The 22,500-nt window shown below is 63.7% G+C and overlaps 5 protein-coding genes across 5 annotated transcripts in view; all 5 read right to left on the bottom strand.

The window, feature by feature from the left end:
• The window catches only part of LMJF_03_0500 (phosphate-Repressible Phosphate Permease-like protein), a gene marked incomplete at both ends in the record, with an annotated part of 1,719 nt that extends 1,187 nt beyond the window's left edge, over positions 1–532 (bottom strand). Inside the window, one exon of the mRNA XM_003721678.1 lies at positions 1–532. This exon is cut by the window's left edge and continues 1,187 nt beyond it. Coding sequence (XP_003721726.1) covers positions 1–532 — 532 coding nt within the window.
• Positions 533–1,867: 1,335 nt separating this feature from the next.
• LMJF_03_0490 (conserved hypothetical protein) lies at positions 1,868–4,936 on the bottom strand (the record flags this gene model as incomplete). Its single annotated transcript, XM_003721677.1, has 1 exon — positions 1,868–4,936. The coding sequence occupies one exon, from the start codon at positions 4,934–4,936 to the stop codon at positions 1,868–1,870; it is 3,069 nt and encodes a 1,022-aa protein (XP_003721725.1).
• Positions 4,937–6,593: 1,657 nt separating this feature from the next.
• Positions 6,594–9,623, bottom strand: LMJF_03_0480 (conserved hypothetical protein; the record flags this gene model as incomplete). The annotated part of the gene is made up of 1 exon (XM_003721676.1): positions 6,594–9,623. The coding sequence occupies one exon, from the start codon at positions 9,621–9,623 to the stop codon at positions 6,594–6,596; it is 3,030 nt and encodes a 1,009-aa protein (XP_003721724.1).
• Positions 9,624–11,195: 1,572 nt separating this feature from the next.
• Positions 11,196–14,213, bottom strand: LMJF_03_0470 (conserved hypothetical protein; the record flags this gene model as incomplete). The annotated part of the gene is made up of 1 exon (XM_003721675.1): positions 11,196–14,213. One exon carries the CDS (start codon positions 14,211–14,213, stop codon positions 11,196–11,198), a length of 3,018 nt encoding a protein of 1,005 aa, XP_003721723.1.
• Positions 14,214–18,944: 4,731 nt separating this feature from the next.
• LMJF_03_0460 (hypothetical protein) lies at positions 18,945–22,133 on the bottom strand (the record flags this gene model as incomplete). Its single annotated transcript, XM_003721674.1, has 1 exon — positions 18,945–22,133. One exon carries the CDS (start codon positions 22,131–22,133, stop codon positions 18,945–18,947), a length of 3,189 nt encoding a protein of 1,062 aa, XP_003721722.1.
• Positions 22,134–22,500: the final 367 nt, after the last annotated feature.

The raw sequence follows: 22,500 nt of genomic DNA, 5'->3' as shown, positions 1-22,500 counted from the left end.
GCAGGAAACGGGCCATGCTGTATAAGACGGCGGCGGCAAGGCCGGCCAGTAGGGGCGAGACGAACCACGAGATGACAATGGGCACGAAGCCGGAGACATAGGGGAAGGCCTGCTTGCGGCCGGCCCACACAACCGCGTCGCCGCCGCCGTACACCAGCGCGAAGCCGATGATGCCGCCGGCGACGGCGTGGTGCGACGACACGGGCAGGTTGGCGAGCGTGGCGACCAGGAGCCAGATGAAAGTCGCGCCGAGCGTGCAGAGGAAGCCGTACATGAGCACGTAGGGGTCGTCCTCGAAGGTGGAGAGCTTGGCGATGCCGCTGGACATGGTGGTAGCCACTTCGCTACCGAGTCCGACGGCCCCGGAGAACTCACAGACGGCGGCGATGACGACGATCTGCAGCATCGTGAGAACGCGTGAGCCGTAGCTGGTACCGAAGGCGTTGGCGAGGTCGTTGGCGCCGTTGCCGCACGCCACGAGGAAGCCCACGAAGCCGCCCACGACGGCGATCCACAGATACGGGTGGATCATCGTTGCTGAGGTGGTTGGAGAGGAGAGGGCGAAGAGCGAGAGAGAGGAGACAGGGGTGCGGATGCGGATGTGGGTGTGGGTGGGCGAATCCCATTACCTGTGCGGGGCGCTGTGGAGGAGAGGTCTGCCGTATGGGGACGGTGGGTGGTGATGGGTAGTGGTGGGTGGGGGGCGGAGATCGACGAAGAGAACGGGGCCACGAGAGCAACGGCAGCGCGAGCGACGCTATGTGGGTAAGCTGTTAACGAAGTGATGGAGGGAAGGGCTGTTAGGGGGTTAACAAAGAAGAAAAAGGAGGGCGCTACTGCGGTTGGTTGATGGCGGAGCGGAGGTGGGCGTAAGCCACTGAGGCCGCATGATGTCCGAGACAGCGTCAGGAACGGCGGCGGCGTGGGTGAGTGCGAGATGCGGCGACGAATTTCGGAGATGGAGATGGAGGCAGAGGGAGAGGAAAAAGGGAGGGGGATGGCATGCCACCGACGCAGGAGTGCGCGAGGGATGTCCGAAGCACGAGCGATGTGCACGTATGCGTGCATGTGGTTGCGTTCTGCGCGGAGGTACCGATGCCGCGGCGACGCGCCCGCAGGTATGGGAAGCGTGTGCACCGATTTCTCTTGTTGATCGTTCAAGCACGGACATGGTTGCTCGGCACACCGGCGCGCACGGCATGGAAAGGCAAAGGAACGTGCACGCACGCCGCCTGGCGGATGCGAGGCGGCGACATGCTGCAGCACACGTGAGGGACCAGATGTGGTTGTCTGCAGTGAAACACACACACACACACACACACACACACACACACACACACACACACACACACAGAGTTGAATCGAGAAGCGGCAAGCTGCTGAAAACGAAACAAAGTGGATGAGGCGAAAACTCGAGAGAGCCCAACGAGAGGCAGGAGGGGGGGGCGCTGGCGGTGCCCGTGGTGGACGGTCTGGTGTGCAGTAGCACAGCGGTAACGCGCGGGGCTGATCGGTGTGCCGGCGCTCACAGGTGTGCGGGGAAAGGGACGGGGGACGGGGGACGGGGGGAGGAAAAGGGGCGAAGCGGCGGAGCGACGAAGCGTGACACCAAGCGTCCGAAGAAGGACGCAGCAGCGGGACCCGTGCATTCACACAGAGAGGCGGCAGGGAGAGAGGGGGCGGGGGGGGGGCGGGGCAGGCTGCGACGGTGAAATATCGGAAGTGGCGGGGAAGGGGTGGCAGTGATGAGGGCAGGGCAAGAGCGGGCACCGCTTTCTGTGCCGACCTCCCCTGCGACTCCCCATTCCCCCATCCCCGCCACCACTCAGCTTGGCTTACACACTGATCATGTATAGACGATGACGCGTTAGGGTGCACGCGGGGGCAGCCCAGTGGGCGGCAGCGGCGGTGCCATGTAGACGGCGCGCGTGTCCTGGCTACGGTACAGCGGGCTGGGACGCTGTGACACGCGCGCCGAGGTCAACCGCGATGACGCCGGCGACGGCTGTTGCTGCTGCTGGCGGGTGCGCTGCTGCTGCTGCTGCAGGTGCTGCGAAGCGACGTAGGCGTTGTTGCGCGCATGGTGCAGCAACCAACTGTTCAGCACAATATCATCCCACATGACGAGGGAGATGAGGAGCATGTACACATACACGGTCCAGTGATCGTGGCCGCTGATGAGGAGGCGGCGCAGGTAGTACACCTGCCAGGCCCAGTTCACTGCGCAGCAGAGGGCGTAGACGACGAGCGCCACGAACGACAGTACCCGCGCCACGTTCACTGAGACGCCGAGGAAGCGGGAGGCCAAGAGCACATTCACACAGTAGGCAAAGGACGAGAAGGCCGCGTAGACGACGACGCAGCGACACACGTTCTCGTGCTGGTAGTTGTTCATGATGCTGAAGTAGTTGAAGAGCACGACGCAGGCGTGATGGACCCATGTTGACCACCGCATGCGCCGCACAATGACCATGGATATAAAGTCGGGGATCGCGTAGATGCAGCCAAGATTGCGCAGGATGTTGCTCTCCCACTCCTCGAAGACGATGATCTTGACGAGGTGCACGCACGCGAATGGCGTGATGGAGATGAGGATGCCCGCCTTGATGAGGTTGCCGATGATGTAGAACTTCTTATCCTGCGACGCGATGCGGCGAAACGAGTCGGAGAATCGCTCGAGGAAGTAGTAGATCATGTAGTACGAGGCAAAGGTCATGTAGCTGCCGATCAGGAAGAGGCCGAGATGATCACGGGTGTCGAGCACGTGCTGCTGGAGGAAGTACACAACAATAATGTTGAAGGCCGCCGTCAGCGCCGACACGATGATGGCGGGCTGGAGGCTGAGGCTCATGTCGGAGACGTAGGCGCGCACAAAGGAGGTGGAGCTATAGGACGGCAGACTGGAGAGAGCGCTGAGGCCGCTGGTGATGCCGCCGCTGAGCGCACCACCAGCTCCGCCGCCTCCACTGATATTGGTGCCGCTGCGAGTTTGGTGGTGCAAGGTTGCCGCGCCTTCGGCGAGGATGGCGGCCCCATTCGCCGCTGCGGCTCGGTGCTGTCCCCTGCCTGCCTCACCGAGTGTCATAGGATTGTACAAGGTGGCAGCCGTTGTGGAGGGGTGCTGCTGCTGGGAAAAGCTGGCCGCTGCTACCGTCGCTGCTGCTGCACCGAAGCTCACGCAAGTGCTGTCACCGTGAACACAAACGCGGCTCATACCCCTGCAAGGGGGCCGGTGGAGCACGTCCTCCCCGGGCCTCAGCCCAGCCGCGGCAGCTGAGTCTCGAGCAGCGTCGTCAGAGGGGCCGATCACGTACGAGGAAGGTGGGTCGCCGGGATGGCGCCCCCTGAGCTCTTGCGGTCCTCTTTCACTGGCCTTATCACGCACCGCTGCTGTTCCAGCGGCGTGGGGAGCAGCAAAGGGGTCCCGCAGAAGACCAGACGACGCATGCCGGTCATCAGCCGACAGGAGCGGGCGGCGCAAATTATGCAGTGCGTCCGAGCCACTGCCACTTTCTCGCTTCTCGGCCACTGCCGCGGTTTCCGCGAGTCTGCTGCCACCGCTGCCGCCCGCGCTCCCGCTGCTGCACCCACTTTGCATGCGATTGAGGGCGTGGCCTGCGCAGTAAGTCGACGGGAACGTCGACGACGACGACGCCGCAGCGTGTGGCGGCGGTAACGGATACAATGGGGTGGCTGCTGCAGCCGTCGACTGCTTGCGCGTGTAGTACGCCTTGATCAGCTGAAGGAGTTCGCCGTCGAACTCATCCATCAGCGGCGGCATGTATGGACCAGCCTCCGCCTCTGAGGCTTGTCGTACTGGCGGTAACGTTGCCGTTGTTACTGCCGCGGACAAGCGCAGCAGAGGCGTCGACAGCGCTTGGGCATCGACGGTGGCGGTCGGAGTGGACTTCGCTGCCACTCCTTGGCTCATCGATGCAACTCCACCTGAACCCCCGTGATCGCCGGCGCCATGCTTGCCACCGCCTCTGCCGTGGTCACTGTTAACACTCCACCCTTGTCGTCGTGTGGATGATGAGGAGGACACACGCGCGGAGGCAGGCCGTGACGGAGACGGTGTCGGCGAGCACACATCCGCGTCAGCGTTGGCTCCGTAGTTGTCACGCTTAGCAGATCGCTTCGCCTTGGCCTCGACAGACGCGCGTGCTTGTCCGGCGACGCCGTCGCTCTGCCCGCTGCTTGCACCGTTGTCACGGCTGCTGCTTACGGTTGGCGCCGCGGCGTCACGCCCCCCAAAACTGGCAGTCGGTCCAGCGTCGTCGGCGCCGCGTAGGTACGCGGAGGCCGCTGTTTGCGGGTGCGACGGCGCTCCGGCGACACGGCGGTCACCTGCTTCACTGCCTTCCTCACCACTGACAACGCTCGGCTCGCCTGACGGCCCGTCCCCGTCTCGATGATGGCTCTCATCGACTGGGGTGTCTCGTCCGCAAGGTTTGCAAGACACCGTCGACGATGCTGAGGATGAAGGCGCACAGGCTGAGGACAATGCAGCGACGGCTCTTCGCCCAGCCGGTGGCGCGGCCGATACGGCTGCCTTTGCTGAGGATCGGTAAAGATCGGCTGCGGCGTCGCTCCAGGTGATGTCGGCCACCGGGCTCTGATACAGGAGCGCCGGGGTGCTGCAGTACAGATCCAGCTCATCCACCACGAAATCTTCCTCGTCTTCTTCGCCATTGTCCTTCCCGTCAGCGCGCTTGTCAGGCGCCGAATCATCACCATCAGCGCTGCTGCCGCCGCCGCTGCGACGTGTATACGGTGGTTGCGCGCACTTGGCGCTGGCATGGCTGTTGCTACAGCTCTCCTTGTCTTCTTTACGCGCACGCGGAATTGTGCTGTCTGCGTGCAGCGCTGCGACAGCGTCCACTTGCACTGCATTCAATGCCGTCGCTGCCACCCTTTTCTGTCCGCACACCTCCATAGGAACTACAGAAGTGGCGACGGTGGTCGCCGGGGGTTCTGCACCCGACCTTGCCGGGGATGATAATGAAGCGGCGCTGCAGCCGGCCGTGGTGAGGAATGCTGCAGGCCGCATAGCGTGGGAAGGGGTGGAGCGCGACGTCGGATGGGAAACCTGCACACGTCAAGAGCGGCGTGTGTGTGAGGCGTCCGCGCGTGTATTTGCCGTCACAGCAACACGAGGTGCTGCTTTCTGGTCCACGTTGGCCCCCCGTCCGTCCGTTGACCCCCTCCCCCTTTCTTCTTCGAACACGCACACACGCCCTTGCCTTTGTTTCGACACTTTCTTGTGGTGTCGCGTTGTATGCATTCGCGCACGCATCCCCCAGATGGCGGGAGGAGGAGGAGGGGGAGCGTGTGTGTGTGTATGGGGGGTGGGTGGGGGACGAAGGACACAAGAAGGGGGAAGAGGGGAGGAGGTGGTGTAGTGCGAGGGCGGGACAGGCGTGGGGAATGGATACGCACTCGCGGGCACTGTCTGCTCCGCGAGTGGGGAGGGCGGTGGTACATGGAGGACGGATGGTGGCGCTCCCTGCCCCCTCCCCCTCCCCCCCCCCACCCACACACACCACCGAAAGAAGGCGGGCAGAGGAGAGAGACAGAGGGGAAATGCGACGCAGCCACGCCATCGCCAGCACGCGAGGTCCGGTGAGGAAGAGCGACGTCGGTGCGCGGAGTGTTGCGTGGGTGGGTGCCGGGTCACGTGCACCCCATACTCTTCGTTCGTTCGTTGCTGTTAGGATCTGCTCATCAGCGGCGCGCTCCCGCCCTCTCCGCGGCCTCTGCAGACGCGTATCCCGACTGTCAGCGGGGAAGCACCGTGACGACTCGTTGGATCGATGCGTGGGCGCACACGTGCCTCAAATGCCCGATACGAGCACAGCGAAGCGTTGCTGTTGTGCCGCTTCTGCGGTGTGTCCGTGGCCGCACCGTCTCGCTGCCACACAACACCCAACTCCCACGCCACTCGACCCACCGACCCTGCCACAGGACGCTCCACATCTGCTCCCCCCATCATGCCGGTCGCTACCCCCTTGGGTGCATCTCCCCCTCCCTCCGGGTGGCACTCTGGCTCCCGACAGCCCCAGTGGGCGGTGGGAGGGGCATGTGAGGTACATCTGAGTCACTGTGACACTCTGCCCATCACGTGGATGGCACAGACGTGTGCAGTGTCGCAGGCCACTCCGACGCCACGCCATCCCAGGGCCTAGCCGCCGACCTCCGTGGCGACGCTTCCCTCTGAACCTCCCCCTCCCCTACGCCGTCGTTGCGTGACTCTGCGTCACCACCAGCAGTGCTTCTGCGTTCGGCAAGGGGATAGAGGGAGAGGCGGGGTGCTGCTCCCTCCCTCCCTCCCTCTACACACACACACACACACACAGAAAAAGAGTGTGGGCGGGTGGGTGAGAGCACTGGCGCCTCGAGACGCCACGCACTGCAAGGCGCTTCGCGCCGTCATCAAGGACGGGCAGAAAAAAAAACAAGCAGGAAGAAGAGTGCCCATCCTCCCCACGCGCGCGGGCCGACGCACGCACGCCTGGTGGAGTGCCTGCACATGCGCCTTCACTTCCCTGATCCGCATCGCCCTCCGTCTGCGCCAAAGGCAGCCCCGGCGCTGCTCACAACAGCATCGGCGTCTTCACCGGGGCGTTGTGGGACGACACCGTCATGGCACCCACCCAGCGCTTCCCATTCCGGCCCAGCAGGAAGGCGAGTACGTTGACAATGCCGTTGCCCTCTGCGTACAGACACCGGCCGCCGCCCTCCGCCGCCGCTGCCGCTCTGCCGGTGGTACTAGTGCGCGCCTTGGGCGGACACACGGTCGCATAGTAGCGCTCCTCGTCGTCGTCGATGGGCACAACCCGCTGCGCCTGCTGAGCGTCCTTCGGAAAAATCGACACGAGCTCGCCATCGCTGCCTTGCGCGAGCGGGTTTGCCAGCTCCATGCGAGTGGCGCCGCACCAGACACCGATCCACTGGCGCACGGCAACACAGCCAATCAAGACCGCGGCGATGGCGCTGTAGTGCAGCACCCACACCCCAAGCATCGAGGCACGCGTCGGCCAGAGGTAGTAGCGGAAAAGAAAGACTCCCCGGTGCACGTAGCTGACAAGGATAGACGGCTTGTGCTTCGCAGCTGCGGCGGACGCGGCTGCTGCCTTGACATAGTTCATCGTGATCTCGTCCAGGAGGCGGTACTGGCGGCACGGAAGCCCGTGCAGCCACACTTCCATCGCCGTGTTCAGCCAGGCGAAGCTCAAGACAGGTGTCGCGGCAGCTAGCATGGACGGCGTCGCCGCCTGTAGGCTTGTGTTGTTCCACGTCGTCACCGACATTGTCCCTCTGGCGGCAACCGCTGCCGCCATCGCCTCGGTGGTCTGGAAGGCGAAGAAGGCATCGCGATACCACGGCACGCGCTCCGGGCAGCGCAGCAGCACGCGTGTCTGCTGCGTTCCCCACACCACCACCAGCAGCTCAAACAGCGCAAAACACGTCAGTGACAACACGAATAAGAGGTGATTCGAGCGTCCGATCGGGCTGTCCAGCAGACTCGAGTAGCTGTCGTAGCCGCGCACGACGACGTCACGCTCACGACAGTAGAAGGCGCGCAGCGGGATCTGCATGTGGCGCTCCTGGGAGAAGAGGCGCGGGTGCAGCCAGCGGTACTGCCGCGATGCGAGGATGTGCCAAAGGGGTGACGTGCGCAACGTGCCCTCTTCCGACGCGCGCATCATCGACCGGCCAGCGAGCAGCTTGCACAGCACCGCGCATGTCACGGAGGTTAGCAGGAGCAGCATGAGCACACAGCGCACGAGGTTGTTCGACTGCGCCATGTACGCCTTCTCGGCGGCCACGAAGGCCGGGGTGGCGGCAGCGGTGTCGGCCTGGAACTGGTCCAGCGGGCTCGACCGGAACGTGAGGAGGCGGATGAGAGAAAGACCGAAATAGTGGATGAGGGGCTGCCGAGCTGTGCCGTCGGCAGTCGACGTTGCGCTCGTGCCCCACAGCGCTGCCGCTGCTGCCGACGCCGCCTGGCGCTCCTCTGCTGCTGCGGCGTCGCCACCGAAGAGGGAGAAGAGCGACACCAGCCCCAGGCTGTTCCACGCCCACACCTGGACGACCAGGAAGGTGAGCCAGATGAACAGGTTTATCGGGTCACGCAGGCGGAAGCGCCACGTGCCGCGCACCGACTCCGCGATGCTCATCGCCATACCGACCTGCTTGATCAGCGGTGGCGGCGGCCCGCTGCGGCTGGTCTGCGTCGGCCGCGGCGTCAGCATGGACCACAAGACATTCTTGAAGAAGAACATGCAAAATGGAAGGTAGCTTGCGATGGGTGGCAGCACCTTCACCAGAAAGAAGGTGAGGGCGACGTACACGGGGCCCGCGATGGCCATCATGGCGAAGGTGGTGTCTGTGCGGATCATGCGCAACGTGCCGGCAGCTCGGCGATCCCGCACGCACACGTACCGACCTCTGCTGGTGGTGTTGATGGTGGCTTCTGCGGACGCTTCCAGCAGCGCTGCCTTCACCGAGTCGGCCAGCTGGCTGAACTCGCGGTCGGCAAGCGCATTATCGGAGGTGGTCGCCGCCGTGGCGGCTGTCAGGCTCGACACGGGGTACGACTCCAGCACATAGACTGCCTCCGGATGATTTCGGACGCGGGCGTGCTGCAGCGCCGTCCAGCCGTCGCTGTCCGCGATGTGCCGGTCGGCACCGCGGCTGAGAAGCAGCTCCATTATCTCAGAGAAGCCCTCGCGCGCGGCCCATACCAGCGGCGTGCGGCCATGGTTGTCCTGCGCATTCACGTCGTAGCCCCAATGGTCTAGCAGGTATTGACACGTCGCAGGAGAGTTGCGGTAGGCGGCCCAGTGCATGAGCGTGTGCCCCTCTACGTCACGCTGCTGCGGGTTCAGCAGGTAGTATGACCTCTTCGTGCGCGGGTTCTCGCGCGTGGCGGCCTGCGCCTGCTGCTCCGAGGACGGCTTGTAGAAGACGAGGCCGTGATCGCTGGTCTGCAGGAGGCGGCCTTCGCGCGCCGCGTCCTCGGTGAGCATGAGCAGCAGAGCAAGGTGGCTGGTCTGCACGGCCGCGAAGGAGGCATCGAAGCCCTGCCGATCGCGGTGGCTCGGGTCGGCGCCGTGGTCGAGAAGGTAACGAACAACGTCCGTGTGTCCGCCGGTTATGGCCCACTGCAATGCTGTGTGGCCGAGCGCGTTGACCGCCCCGAGCGGCGCGTCGTGGTCGACGAGGAATCGCACAATGGACAGGTGCCCCTTGAAGGCGGCCCACATGAGTGAGGAGGCGTTGTTGCCTTCGTACACCGCCTGCCGCGTGGGGATGTCGACGGCGCCCTGCGCCCACATCAATATAACGGCCTGCAGGTTGCCGTAGGCGCAGGCCTCCTCGAAGCACGACGGGAACTGGCGGCGACGCACTGCGTCGTTCTCCCGAAAGAGCCGCTCCGCTGCTGTGCGACCGCGATGCTGCTCCGCCGCCGATGCCAAGTTTCTGCGGCCCATGGTGTCGTAAGGGAAGTCATCTGCGGGGTTGTGGTAGTGCCAGCGCTTCGGGTTTGGGGTACCCGGCAGGTACTCGTCGAGCCCGACCAGCTGGTCCCACATCCCCTTCATGTGCCGCAGCATCATGTCACCGAGATGACACGGGCTGACGCCTTGTTCTGTGCCTTCTGCTATCTGTGCTGGGCTGGCAAGGCCGCCTCCCCCTCTCCCTGCGGATGGTGTCGTGATAACGCACGAGGTGGATGGCTCGTGCGCCAGCGGCTGTCTCAGCTGGTGTTCGCCGCTGTGGCCGTGTCTTCCTCTTCCGTCCTACACAGAGGCGAGAGGCGAGCACGCGTGAGGCGCGAGCACTTGCGTGCCCGTGCAGGCGGGATGTAGCGATAACGCACACGCGCGTGCGCCCCCTTCTGAGGAAAGGAAGCGGGGGACACAGACAGGAAAGAGTAGAGAAGAGGGCAGGTGAGAGCAAGCAGCTGCGTGCTCTCCAGAGGATGTGGTGAGGGGTGGTGGGGCGTTGTATGAGGTGTGCAGGTGATGTCACGCAGCGAGGAGGAGGGCTGGGGCAACGGTAAGCCAAGACATACACGACAAGGAGGCGAAGAGCAACAAAACCAAAATGTGGCGGGCGTGGTCGGTGCGAGAGGGGGGGGGAGGAGGCGCCCAGGAAGGATAATAGCACTCGATGCACGCACACCCCCCAACACACACACACACACACACACACACACACACACACGCCGAGGCACCGTCGCAGCCAGAGGTGCGGTGGACACGCACGGCGAGCTGGTTTCCGAAACAAAGCAAAACACAGCGATAGAGAAGGAGAAGAAGCGCGTGTGCGTGTGTGTATGTATCGGAGAGGCCCAGCGCGCTGAGGCGAGAGGGGGTGGGCGCGGCGCGTGGGTCTCTCTCTCGCACGGTCGCACCCGTATGTCTATGTGATGATGTCCGGGGGGGGGCAGGGGTTTGTACGGGCAACAGGTGCGTGCGTGTCTAGCCCTTATATAGACCTACTTGAGTTGTGTGGTGTACTACTCCGTGGAAAAGAGGTGCTAGACACAGACAGAGAGAGAGAGAGAGAGTGAAGACGCGGAGGGTCATGGGAGGACGGAAAATAGTCTAGAGCTGAGATGGACACTCAACGAAGGCAGCCGCCGGCCGTTGTGAAAAGCCTGGGGTGGGTGGGTGGGGAGGGGAGGGTGTCGGGGCTGCGTTGGGGTAGAGAGAGGGCGTGTGGGACTGAAAGAGGCACATCAATGACCCCCCTCCCTCCCCCCTTCTTGCACCTCCTCTTCCTCTGTCGTGCCAGCCCACGTCGAAAGCACATTCTCTCTGCCAGATACTCGCGTCACGCGTTCTCCGTGCTCAACTTTTTGTTGTTGTCTAGTGTGGTGCTTGTCGTTCCTTTCACCGTCTCCGGCCTCGGCGTATGACCAGGCTGCCGGCACGGCGTGTCGCGCTCGATCCCCCCTCCACCCTCACACAAAAACAAAAGATAGACAGCGATGCCACACAGACATGCCGGGGAGATGGCAACACCCCAGTTCTTTGTGCGTTGGAGAGGATGTGTGGCAAGGAGAGGGAAAAGTGGTGCGTGCGTGCGTGCGTTGTGTGTGGAAGGCACGCGGCGCGGTCCCGCCATGCGGAGGGAGACCACAAAAAAGAAGAAGCTGGCAGCGCACCAGCGCCCTTCGTCCTTCATGCCGCCGCCACCTCTTCCGCCTCTTCGTCCGTCTCTGTGCTCGCGGCGCCAGCCCAATGCTGCACGCCATTCGGGTCGAGAAGTCGCGTTGCGTAGCGACCAGGATTGGCGCGCAGGTGCGCTGCCAGCTTCTCCAGCGCGCACCGAGTGTACTCCGCACCCTCCTCCTCATAGCGCTTCAGTCGGGCCCCCGAGGTGCGCAGACTGGCGTACCCTGTGTTGCTTCCGCCCGAGGTGGCGGCCCACGAGGAGACCGCCAGCGGTGTCACGTACCCACGCGCTTGCCGAGCGTCGTGCGGCACCTCTTCAAGCGGATCGTTGACCGAAAACTCAACACTCGTGCCGCGCCTTGCCGGTGATGAGAAGCGCGGTGTGGCGCGCGCAAGCGACCGCGCCTGCCACAGTGTCCACAGGAGAGCCGCTACCACTGTCGCCTCGGTGTTACGCAGCACACACAGCCCCCATAGTGTCCAGAGCAGCGCCCGCACGCACCAGAACGTTGTGGCGCGCAGAACAGCGGGCGGGACGAGCCAGTTGAGCAGGATTCCGCTTCCGACGCACACGAGCACAAGAAGGCCAGAACCGAGAACCACGAAGACGCTCGGTGCGGAAGTGGAGGAGTCGTCATCCGCGTCGCCGCCGCCCTCAGCACCGGCCCACCCACGCCCACCGCCGGACGCGGGCTCTGACAGGGACATGATTATGTAGTGGATGCTCTTCACGACATTCAGAAGACCGTCCGTCATCGCCGTCGACCCACCCAGCAGCAACGCCATGGCAAGCATGGCCAGCTGGAACGAGGTGCCCTGCAAACGGCGGATCACGTACCAGAGCAGCAGCAGCAGCAGCAGCAGCACGCCGCTAAGGCCCGTCACCAGGTGCTTCACGAGAGTGCTTTGCGCGACGCGCCGCTCGAGCTGCCACACTACCCATGCCATGAATAGCATCTGCAGCCACAGAATGTCGAAGCTGCACGTCTCCTCCAACGACACTGGAAGATGATCCGCTGCGGCGCTTGACTGGAGCAGAATGTCCGCCGCGGCCGCCTCCACGGCCGGCGAGGACGGCGGCAGGGCGACGAGTGCGAGACACATCGGTTTACCGGCCGGCAGCGACGCTTCCCACTGCATGTAAAACGTCTCGTGCTCCTCGCCTGCCACGACCACCTCGTTCTCCACGAGTTGCGCGTGCGTGTGCATCGTGCGACTGCCGAGCATCTGCTGGAGCGCGATCGGGAGAACGGACTCACCAAAGTTCTGATGGGGCCCCAGCTCCTCTCGTACACGAGCCCGGAATCCCCGTGCAGCTGCAACGGCAGCCGACCTCGAGACACCGTCATCGGCCGAAATAGATGCCGCACGCGACCACGCAGCCGCTGCGGCGGCTGCCGCGTCGTCCTCGCGGCTCACGCCGGAGAGCAAGCGAGCGGCGAGGCAGACTACATCCTTCATGATAGACACTATCCATAGCGGCGGGATCGGCGGCGACGACGGCGGACCTGTGCGTGCACGCTGCCGCCGCCCTCTTGGAAACACCACCACTCCCGCCGCTACCGCCGCCTGCCGGGCTTCTCGCCGTCGCGCCATCGCGTCTTCCTCGAGTAGCAGCGAGGCTTCGTGGACGGCCGGTAGCGAGCACACAAACGACGCGGCTGCCGGCTTCGACTGCGTACTCGGCACGAGCTGCACAACGGGCGGAAACGAAATCACGCGCAGGAGCGAGACCGAGCCGTGGGTCGACATCGCCATGCGGGAGAGCATCACGTGAGCAGGCATGCCGCTCTTTGCCTTGCCATCGCCGCCGCCGGCACCACTTTTGGTGTCGCCCTCATCAGCCGCCGCCGCCGCCGCTACTGCTGCCCCGCCGGACCATGATCCAATAGGGATGCGCAGAGCCACCCGTCGGCGCATGAAAACCTGCGCCCACGCCGTGCCGCTGCGCCACGCAAACACGCGCACGTTGGCAATGACCTCCGTGGCGGAGCACCGGACGTAATGCCCGAATCCAGACACGTCCACGACAGCTGCGACAACACTGGCGATGGGCTGCACGACGGCACGCATACACTTCATGAACGGCAACGATGACGCGTCACCACCTCTCTTGCCCGCTTGTACATTGCTGCCGTGCGCTCCACTTCGGACGCCGGCGGTGCCGCGGTGCCGGCCTGAGGAGAGAGAGCCAGCCGTTGCACGTCCTTCATCCGAGCACAGGGCGTTGTAGCTGCGCACGCGCCACGCCGTTGCAGCATCCGGCAGCAGCTCTCCTTGCACACCCCCAACGGTGCCGCTGGAGAGCCGCGATTCATCAGCTGTGGCGGCGGCAGCGGTGCTGACGTTCATGAAGTAGCTCGGGAACGTGCTCTGCAGCGGGGCTTGGTGCGCCGGTGTGCGTGGACCGATGTGCCAGGTGAGGATGCGCGCCGCCGCCTCCGCCGATGAGGCTCGCTGCAGGAGGTCATCCCTGCGGTCGCCGCTCAGCTCCTTGCTGATGCGGGGGAGCACGCAGTCACCAGACAGTGGCAGCGAGGAGGACGAGGCGCGCTTGGCGTACAGCTCCTGGCATGTCAGCAGGCCGGCCGCACGTGTTGTCCCTGCTGTGTGACGCATTGGTGCTGAGGCAGCTCCGCCGGTCTGCTTGCTCGTGCTCTGTGCGGCGATGCCGCCGATGCTGTGCGCTGCCGCGCCACTCTTGCCACTTGCGTGCCCGTGCTCGATGCCTTCATCGCCCGTCGACGACGCGGCGCAGGCTGCGTGGCAGGCCAGCAGGAGAAGGACGATGCAGAAAAGAACAAAAGACCTCGTTCTCGCCTCCCAGGACGACGACCGTATGGCAGACGACGCGGACACACCGCAACAACGCTGTGTGAGAGGTGCCATGCTGCTGCACCGGTGCATCGACGTGCGAAAGAGGGAAAACGCGGCGGTGATGGACTGCGCCGTACGACACGCCCCGGTAGACCGACACGCACAACCACCACAACCACGAAATCTACAATCAAATCTGAGGAACATACGAGAAGAGGGACGGAGGCATGCTGGAGAGAGAGAGAGAGAGAGAGAGAGGACACAGGCGCGAAGCGCGTGGGGGGGCAGGAGGAAGAGAGGGGGGGGGAAGGGAGAGAACGCGAGACGCAGCGGAGGCTCTATGAACGCATGCGCGTGCGTCACTCGTGAGGAGTAGTGCCTAGTGGGCCACTCTGCGTGTCTGCTCGTCTGATCGAGTTTGGGAGGAGGGGGGGGGGGCGGCAGCGGCGTCAGGTATCAACGACGCTTCGAGCGGGCTTCTGTACGTCTAGATGGTGCAAGATGCGAGCACAGAAACAAGAGAATGGCGATAGGAAGGACGTGCGAGCGGTGTCGGGCGCCACTCTTCTCGTCCTGTGCCAGCTGCGGCGACTCCGCGTCTGCGCGTGCTTGGGTGAAGAGGAGGAGGGGGGGGAGTGTTCTATCGGAGATGGCCAGAGGCGCCAGAGGGTCTTGAGCGTCGGTGCGCAAGGCATGGGGTCGTGGGTTGGGCGAAGTGGTAAGGGGGAAGAAGAGGGGGATGAGGGTTACACAGAGGTGGCGCGTGAAAGGAGGGTCGCGTAGAGCATCCGCCCCGACAGCGGCAAGGAAGAGGGGGCGAGGTCGCAGGACTGCGTGGCAGCGCTGTGTGCTGTGTGCGGTGGCCCCACAGCACACAGCGAGGGCGAAGCGGAGGTCAGCGTAAAGCAGGATGCACATGTACCCCTTTCTCTCTCTCTCTGTTGGTGTGTGTATGCCTTTCCTTCGGGTTTCGTCTGTGTGCTCCGTCAGTGCACGTGGACGCGTCGCCGCCTCTTCATGAGCGGCGGGCGCTCCGACGACGGCGATGATGCGGTCAGAAAACGACAAGAAGAAAGGAGAGTTCAAGCAGTAGGGAGGGGGGGGGGAAGAGGAGAGCAGCGGGAGTCTGTCGCGTAGAAGTTAAACGAGCGGAGTTGCGGACATGAGCCAACGGAACAGACGTGCGCTGGAGACGCCCCTCCATCTCTCCAAGACATATACGTCGTGCGAAAAACGACGAGAGGGCAACGAAGGATGCATGCGATGCGATGATGAGGGCTCCCTCCCCTCCTTCCCCCCTTTTGTCACCGAGAGGGGCAGGCGTAGTGCAGGGATCATCCGGGCATCATAAAAGAGAGGACGCGCGCGACACTGGTGGGCATCCATCGCCCCTTCCTGTTCCGCCTCTATGCCGCACCGAAGGGCTTCGTCTTGCAGCCAAACTGGAGAAGCGAGCACAGAAAGACGACCGCGCGCCCGCCCCGCCCCCCTCACCCCCTTCGACACAGATCCTTGCCATCGGAGGCGACGGACACGCCTACAGCGCGACGATCCCTTCCAAGTGCAGGTGCCGCATCTTCTGCCCTTCGGCAGCGCCGCCGTCCGTCGCCGCCAAGTCCGCGTTCGCGAGTCGCACAACGCGACCAATGTCCGCCGCACCCCAGCTGCCAAGCAAGATCGCAGTAACCGCCAGGCTGCGGTAGTACATGGTCTCCAGCTACGCCTCGACGTGCTGCGTGACGGGCACGCGGACGTCGCTAAACGACTCCTTCGCGTTCAACCACCGCGGCGGTGGCAGCACCACCTTGACCCCAGCGAGGCTCTGGCAGATGCTGCCCAGCACGCGCTCGAGCAGGACGGCGAGGACAGCCTTGAATAGTAGCCCTCCAACCATCGCGTGCGCGACACACGCCGCCTGCGTGCCGGAAATGCCGGTTGCCGGCGCCAGCCCGACCCACGGGAGAACACGCTGTGCGATCGCAGCGACACGCCGCTGTCCACCATGCAGCCGACGCACGTGATGGCAGCAAAGCCGAGTAGGCCATGACACCGCCGCACCTGGTGTCGGCCGTGCTCGGCAGTAGTACGCTCTGAATCGGCCGTCGGTTGGTGGCTGTGCTTGCCCTCTAGCTCCGCTCCTCGCCTCTTGGCTGTTGGCGTCGCTGCGCTGGTTGCTGCGATGGCAGCGGCGGGAGAAGGGCATGCACCAAACCGACTCCGATTGCGCGATGACGAGTGGCAGCAGCATTGTGCCCGCCGCCGCGTGGGCGAGAGCGCTCCAGCGCGGCATCTCTTCATGCATGCGAAGCTGCATGTCCTCGGCGCTCTCGTAGACGAGGCAGGTCATCGTTGTAGCCGCGGCAGAAGCCCCCTGCTGCGATGCGAGACCGGTGGCAGCCTCGACGGTCACGTAGCACAGCACATGGCAGGGCGAGTTGGTGGCGATGTAGGCGAAGTAGCTCAGCGCCCCGGCGTGCACTGGCAGGCGAGTCTTGTTCGAAGACAACACATAACGGCGCAAGGTCTGTCGCACACGCGTGAACCACGAGGTGGACGCTGCTCCTATTGCGGCGGTGGAGGCAACGACGCCGTCGCCACCGCCGCTGAGGCGACCGCGTCTGCCGCCCCGGCGCTGTCAACGCCCAAAAAAGGGGGCATACATTCGCTTGCGCGTCCCGCAGAGGTTTCAACGAGTCCTCTTGTGTTGCCGTGCGTTTCTTGATTTCATCGGACAGTCTGTGCATGTGTGCGTGAATGCGTGTGTGCGCGCACGCGACAGCAGTGCTGTTCTGTGTTGTTCTCACTTTTTTAGGGGGAGGGGGGGAGGTGGAGGAGCGCGTTGTCTGCCTGACGGGCGCTGCTACGAAGACCGTCATCATCATCATGAACATGAAGCTGGTAATACGCGACGGGCAGACGTGTATCCACTGCGGAGTGCGAACGTCTCTTATCGTAGTAAAAGTATCCGTTCAAGCACTCGCGCGTGGAGTTCACAGTGGCGATGAAGTTGGGGGAGGGGGGATGGACGCAGAAAGTAGTTTGGGGCGGTGTGGGGCGACAGCCAACTGTCGAGGTGATCACCGGAAGAGAGAGAGAGAGAGAAAGGGCCGCATACACAAGCCTAAAGACGCGTGCAGACACAGAGATGGAGAGGGACTAGGAAAGCACTACGCCGCTGTTGCCAAGGAGGTACGACACGGAAGCGTCGTTCGTCGGTGCCACCTACACACACACACACACACACACACACACACGCACACACACACACACACACACACACACACACACACATGCATGCGGGTGCGCTTCCGATTGTTATTGGTTACTTTCTTCAGCCTTGTCGTGCTTCTTACACTGCCCTGCTCAGCCCCCTCCTCCTCTCCTCTCACCGAAGAGGGGAGGAGGAGGGGGCTGAGCGGGGTGAGGGGGTGGTGGTAACACCAGATACAGTTGGTCTCTCACCGTGCGTGCGTGCGCAACACACACACACACACACACGCACACACACACCAAGAAAAATCAAAGAAGCCGGTGGAAGGCCAGGCAGTCCCGCCAAGTGTCTGCACACCCACATATATATATATATATATATGTACACACATGCATGTGTATGTGTGTGTGTGCGCGCGCGTGCGTTGACAGCGAGACAGAAATCAGTAGAAAGTAAAATGGAAAATGGAAAAGTGGTAGCGGCACACCGAACCACCGGTAGGACGAGCGTGAAGGAGATGAGGCGCACACGCAAGTAATGGCGGAGCGTCGGTGCCTGCATTCGAAAGCGTGTGCCTGCTGTTTCAACGCCCCATCCCCCAAATAAAAACATGTGTTGTTGTGTTTTCATTTTTTTTCGTCTTCTTGCGTGTAGTATCGTGCATTGGTTCGTGTCTCTGCCCCTGGCGACTCTAACACTGAAAGCCCCCCCCCCCTCCTCCTCCTCTTGCTGCGTATGGCGCCGTGGTGGGTGGGTGGTTGGCGGGGCGGGGCGGGGCGGTCCCCTCCCCCTCCTCCTGGACACCGCCGCCCCAACCACCCACCCACCAACAATGAGCGAGACAATGAAAGGAAAAGAAAACAAAAAAATATACGCGCCCACGCCGACACGCATCCAAAAATGAGGAGACGCCGCAGAGGACGGCGGGCGGGCGGGGGATGGGGGGTGCCAAGGCCACGTCTTGTGCCAGGCCTGCATCCGGGGTGCGCAAGCATGACAAGCGGCGACGCGAGGGAAGAGTACACCACACACACACACACACACAAAGCAGATAATTTCTATGGTAGAGGAGAGGAAGAGGGCGCAGGTGGGCGTGGGTGCGTGGTGGGGATGGTGATCGAGAGGCAACAAGGCGAATAAGAATACTAATAACACTGGGCAACAAAAACAAGGGTCAACCGGGGAAGAGATACAACGACGACGACGACACACACACACACACACATGCAGACAGACAGACACAAGAGAGGCAGCTCGTCTGCACATTGGCTCTCAGTGCACACCGAAAGACGTCCCCCATGGAGCAGAAAAAGTACACATCGAAAACACGACGTAGGAGCAGCTCGAGCGATGCGAGGCCGCTTGCTACGATACCCGCACCACCCTTCGACTCACAGAAATTTGCACGCAAATATGTATATATATATATATATACAGAGAGCAACCGACGTACCTGCGCGCGGCACGAACACAGGTATGATGCGACTGGTCGTTGTGCACTTTCACTTTTTGTTTCTTGATAAGTTGTATCTAGTGTTTGACGCGTCTCGGAGCTGCGATGGACGGCAGGTGTGCTGCGCCTTGCCGGCAACGCTCCTCCCCCTCGGCCTCAACACATGCATCGCGTTCTCCCCCTGGTTGACGTGCGCGTGCGACGTGCGCAGCGAGGAGGGAACGCGGTGTCGACGTGCACAGGCGCACGCACGCAAAGGGTAAGCGTGTTTTCGTTAACGCGCTGCAACGCGTGCGGCGACGGAGGCAGAGACGCGCTGGCGCTCGTTCTCGCGCATGCGCCACACGTTATGGCGCACACACCGCGATATTGTGCGCGCTGCCCTGTGTGCGCTCATGGCGGTACACAACTGTGCCGGTGGTGGCGCCAGCGCCGCTCGTGTCGCTGTTGTCATCGATGGAGAAGATACAGCGGGCAGAGTTCCAGCGTGATGCCGCTGCCGCCCCTGTTGCTGCTGCTGCTGTAGTGCAATTCCATTGCCGCGCGATGGAAACCCTTCACGCATAAGGGACGATGTGGCCCACCACGAGAGCGTCGTCGCCGCCGTCACGGCAGCCGCGGCAGCGCTGGGGTTGCTGCTACCCCCGGCCTCTGGTGGTGTCTGCGCGGTTGCTGCGGCATCGACGAGAGCGCGACGAATGCGTCCACTTTCATTTTCACGGTCACGATAATGTAGAAGCAGCTCCAGCCACTCCGCCGCCGCCTCCTCTCCGTCAAGGGCGACAGTGTACTGACTCACCGAGTCATCGCGCGCCTCTTCCGCCGGGCTTGCATTCCGCGCGTGCGACGGCGAAACAGCAACCACCGCCTCCTGCGCCACAGTGTTCCAAGATACCGTGGCGTACGAGGGAGACAACGAGACCGACGACAAGCCGGTTGACGGTGCTGCTGCTGCTGTGGCGGCCACCTGTGCCAAGGCAAACTGCGCCACGTGCTTCACGGCCTCCATCTCGAGGTCGTCACGAGCCTGGCGCGGGTTCCACTGCATCGGGGACCGCCATCCCTCCCCGGTGCCGGGGGCACCGCAGCAGGCGCTGGGTGGGGTCGTCAGAACGTTTGGGCCGGCCCACCCAGCCGCGTCGCGGCACGAGCACCGCAGCGGGGTCACGGTTGCGCAGCTGTGGAGAATGCTGCCGCCGCCAGCGTGAGACGGTTGCGAAACCGTGTGTGTGACACGTTGGCCGTATAGCGCCCAGTTGTGTGGCTGACGCATGCGAAGCGCCGGCGTCGTCGTTGCTGTCGCCGGTGCGCTCTGCTGCAGGTCGCCAACGCGAAACTGCTGCGGGCTGTAATACACAGACGACGGCGCTGGGGAGGAGGAGGAGGCCGAGCGGGACACCGTAACTGACGAGTCCATGGCCGCGGTGGCTTGCGCGGCGGCGAGCATGAACGCATTGCCCAGCGCTGTGTCACCTCTGGCCGTCGGCACCGCGGCGGTCTCGCACTCGTCGGCGCAGTCGACGGCGTAGAGAAAGTCTGCATTGCGTTGATAGCGCAGGTAGGCCGAGGAGGAGGCGTGCAGTAGTGCCGCATCGTCGTCGTCGTCGTCATGGACGGCGACTGCGCGGCCGCGGCCTCCATCGGCTGCGGCCGTAGCAGCAGAGACGGAGTCGATTGATGACAGCGTCGTGCGCGCGTTGTCGTGCTGTAGCGTTGGCCCGACAGATGTGGAGGCGGCGGCAGAGTTCGTAAAGCCCCATCGAGAGGCCGGCACCGTGGTGCCGGTGAGCACGTCTCGGGCGGTCGCCGGTGTCGCCCTGGCAATCACGATTGTTGGTGTCACCAACGCTTGCTGGTAGCCCCGCCTGGCCACCGAGGCAGCGGCGCCGGGAACCGCCGACGACGGCGTGCCGGCTGCCAGATCGGCCTCGTGCGGCGTGCTGCACTGCCCGCACATGGCGTACGCCTCTTCGGAAGCGAGGGAAGGGACCGACAGGGAGTGGGCGTCGCAGTGGTGGTGAACGCCGTGCCGACCGTGCAGTAGGTGAGGTTGCTGCTGCTGCTGCTGCTGCCGTGGCGTACGCGGCGCACGCGCAGGGGTGGAGACGGGTGAAAGAGCCATGTCAACGCCGTCGGATAGGCCGACGCTGCTGCTACGCATTGCGACGGACGCGGGTGTGGTGCGGGCGTGGCACGGCAGCGGATAGCGCTGGTGGTGACACCACATTTTCGCCGCCGCGAGGCACGGCGACCTCCACTCACCACCGCACGCCGACATAGACACGCCGCACGGCGTGCCGGCGGCGGTGAATGGGGTCGTTGTCGGAGTCCTGTATGTTGGGCTGTTGGCGCCGCGACACCTTATCGGCGAGGCGGCCTCCGTGGCCGACGCCGCCTCGCCGTTGTCCAAGCCACCGCACCAGTCGCAGCTGTGATTGCTGGGTGAGTGGCATGCGGGGTTGCCGTGGTGCGGGTGGGCGGCCGTGCAATGCTGCAGTTGTGGCCCGGATGTCGGTGGCTGCTGCTGCGGAGGTACGACGACTCGCCACACACCGTCTACCAGCTTCAGCGTGTGCAGGAGCTGCGGCTGCGGCTGCGCAGTTTTGAGCTGGTGCGCCTGTGAGGTGGGCGATGACGACGCGTAGGCACCATGCGTCGCTGCTGCTGCTGCTGCACGCATACCAGCGCCAGGCACGTCGAGGTTGTACATATCATACGACGGTGGCACCATGGCCGGGATGCGTTGATCCACCGGCGTGGACGGCTGCGCCTTGTCTTCTGTTTGGTTGCTGCTCAGCACCGGCGCCGGGAGGTGCAGTCGCACGTTGCTGCGACCGCGTGTGCGTCGCCGGTTGTGGGCGCGAGGCCCATGCCGGGCCGTGGCACTCGCTGAGTTGTGCTCTTCCAAGGCGGCGATCGACAGCGGGGGAGCGTGACGCGTGGCGGTGCGACCGCTCTGGTCAACGTAATGGGTACGCTGCTGGTGGTGCGGCGCATGTGCGCGTGCGAGTCGCAGAGATACACGGTCCGACGAGAGCGTCAGGCTGCGCAGCGGCGGCGGTGCCGGCAGAGAGGAGCGATACCGCCTGTGATGCGGCTGCTGATGCTGAAGCAGCGATGTAAGCGGCGAGGACACCCTCGGTGAGCGCATGAGCGGTGACACCAACTCGCCGGCAGACGCGGCATCGCTGCGATCCGAGTATGGTGGAGGGGCGACCGCGCCAGCGCGAGGCGTGCGCTGCTGCTGCTGCTGCTGATTCGCGCGTTGCTGATACTGATGACGATGGTGGTGTGGATACGGATGGCGCCCACCGTCGCGCTGTTGCGGCGTACTCGGCGGAGACCTCAGCGACGGCGATGGCCGCTGCTGCGGTGACAACGACAGGGCCGAATCCGTTCCACGCGGCTGCCAGGAGGCTAGCGTCGATGTCCGCATCGTTTCGTGTGCGGAGCGACCCAGCATACTTCGTCCTTCACGACCGCCGACACCAACGAAAAACAAAGACGAGGGAGGATGACGGAGAAGGCTTTGGTGAAGCAGGCGCCGAGCGGTGCCGAGAAGGCCGACTCGCCGCCGACAACAGCGGCAAACAACCCCACCCCAACCCTCACGCAGCGAAAACGGAAAAAAAAGGAATAGCAGTACACGGGTAAGAGGATAGCGAGAGCTGCAGAGAGACCGAGAGAGACCGAGAGAGAGAGAGAGGAGGAGGAGGAGGAGGAGGAGGCGCCCAGGAAGGATAATAGCACTCGATATAACGCACCCCCCCTCAACACACACACACACACACACACACACACACACACACACACACACACACACACACACA

This window comes from Leishmania major, chromosome 3, assembly GCF_000002725.2.
Source record: "Leishmania major strain Friedlin complete genome, chromosome 3".
NCBI classification, from domain to species: Eukaryota; Euglenozoa; class Kinetoplastea; order Trypanosomatida; family Trypanosomatidae; genus Leishmania; species Leishmania major.
Note: the sequence above shows the minus strand (reverse complement) of the source record. Positions and strands in the feature narration are given on the sequence as shown.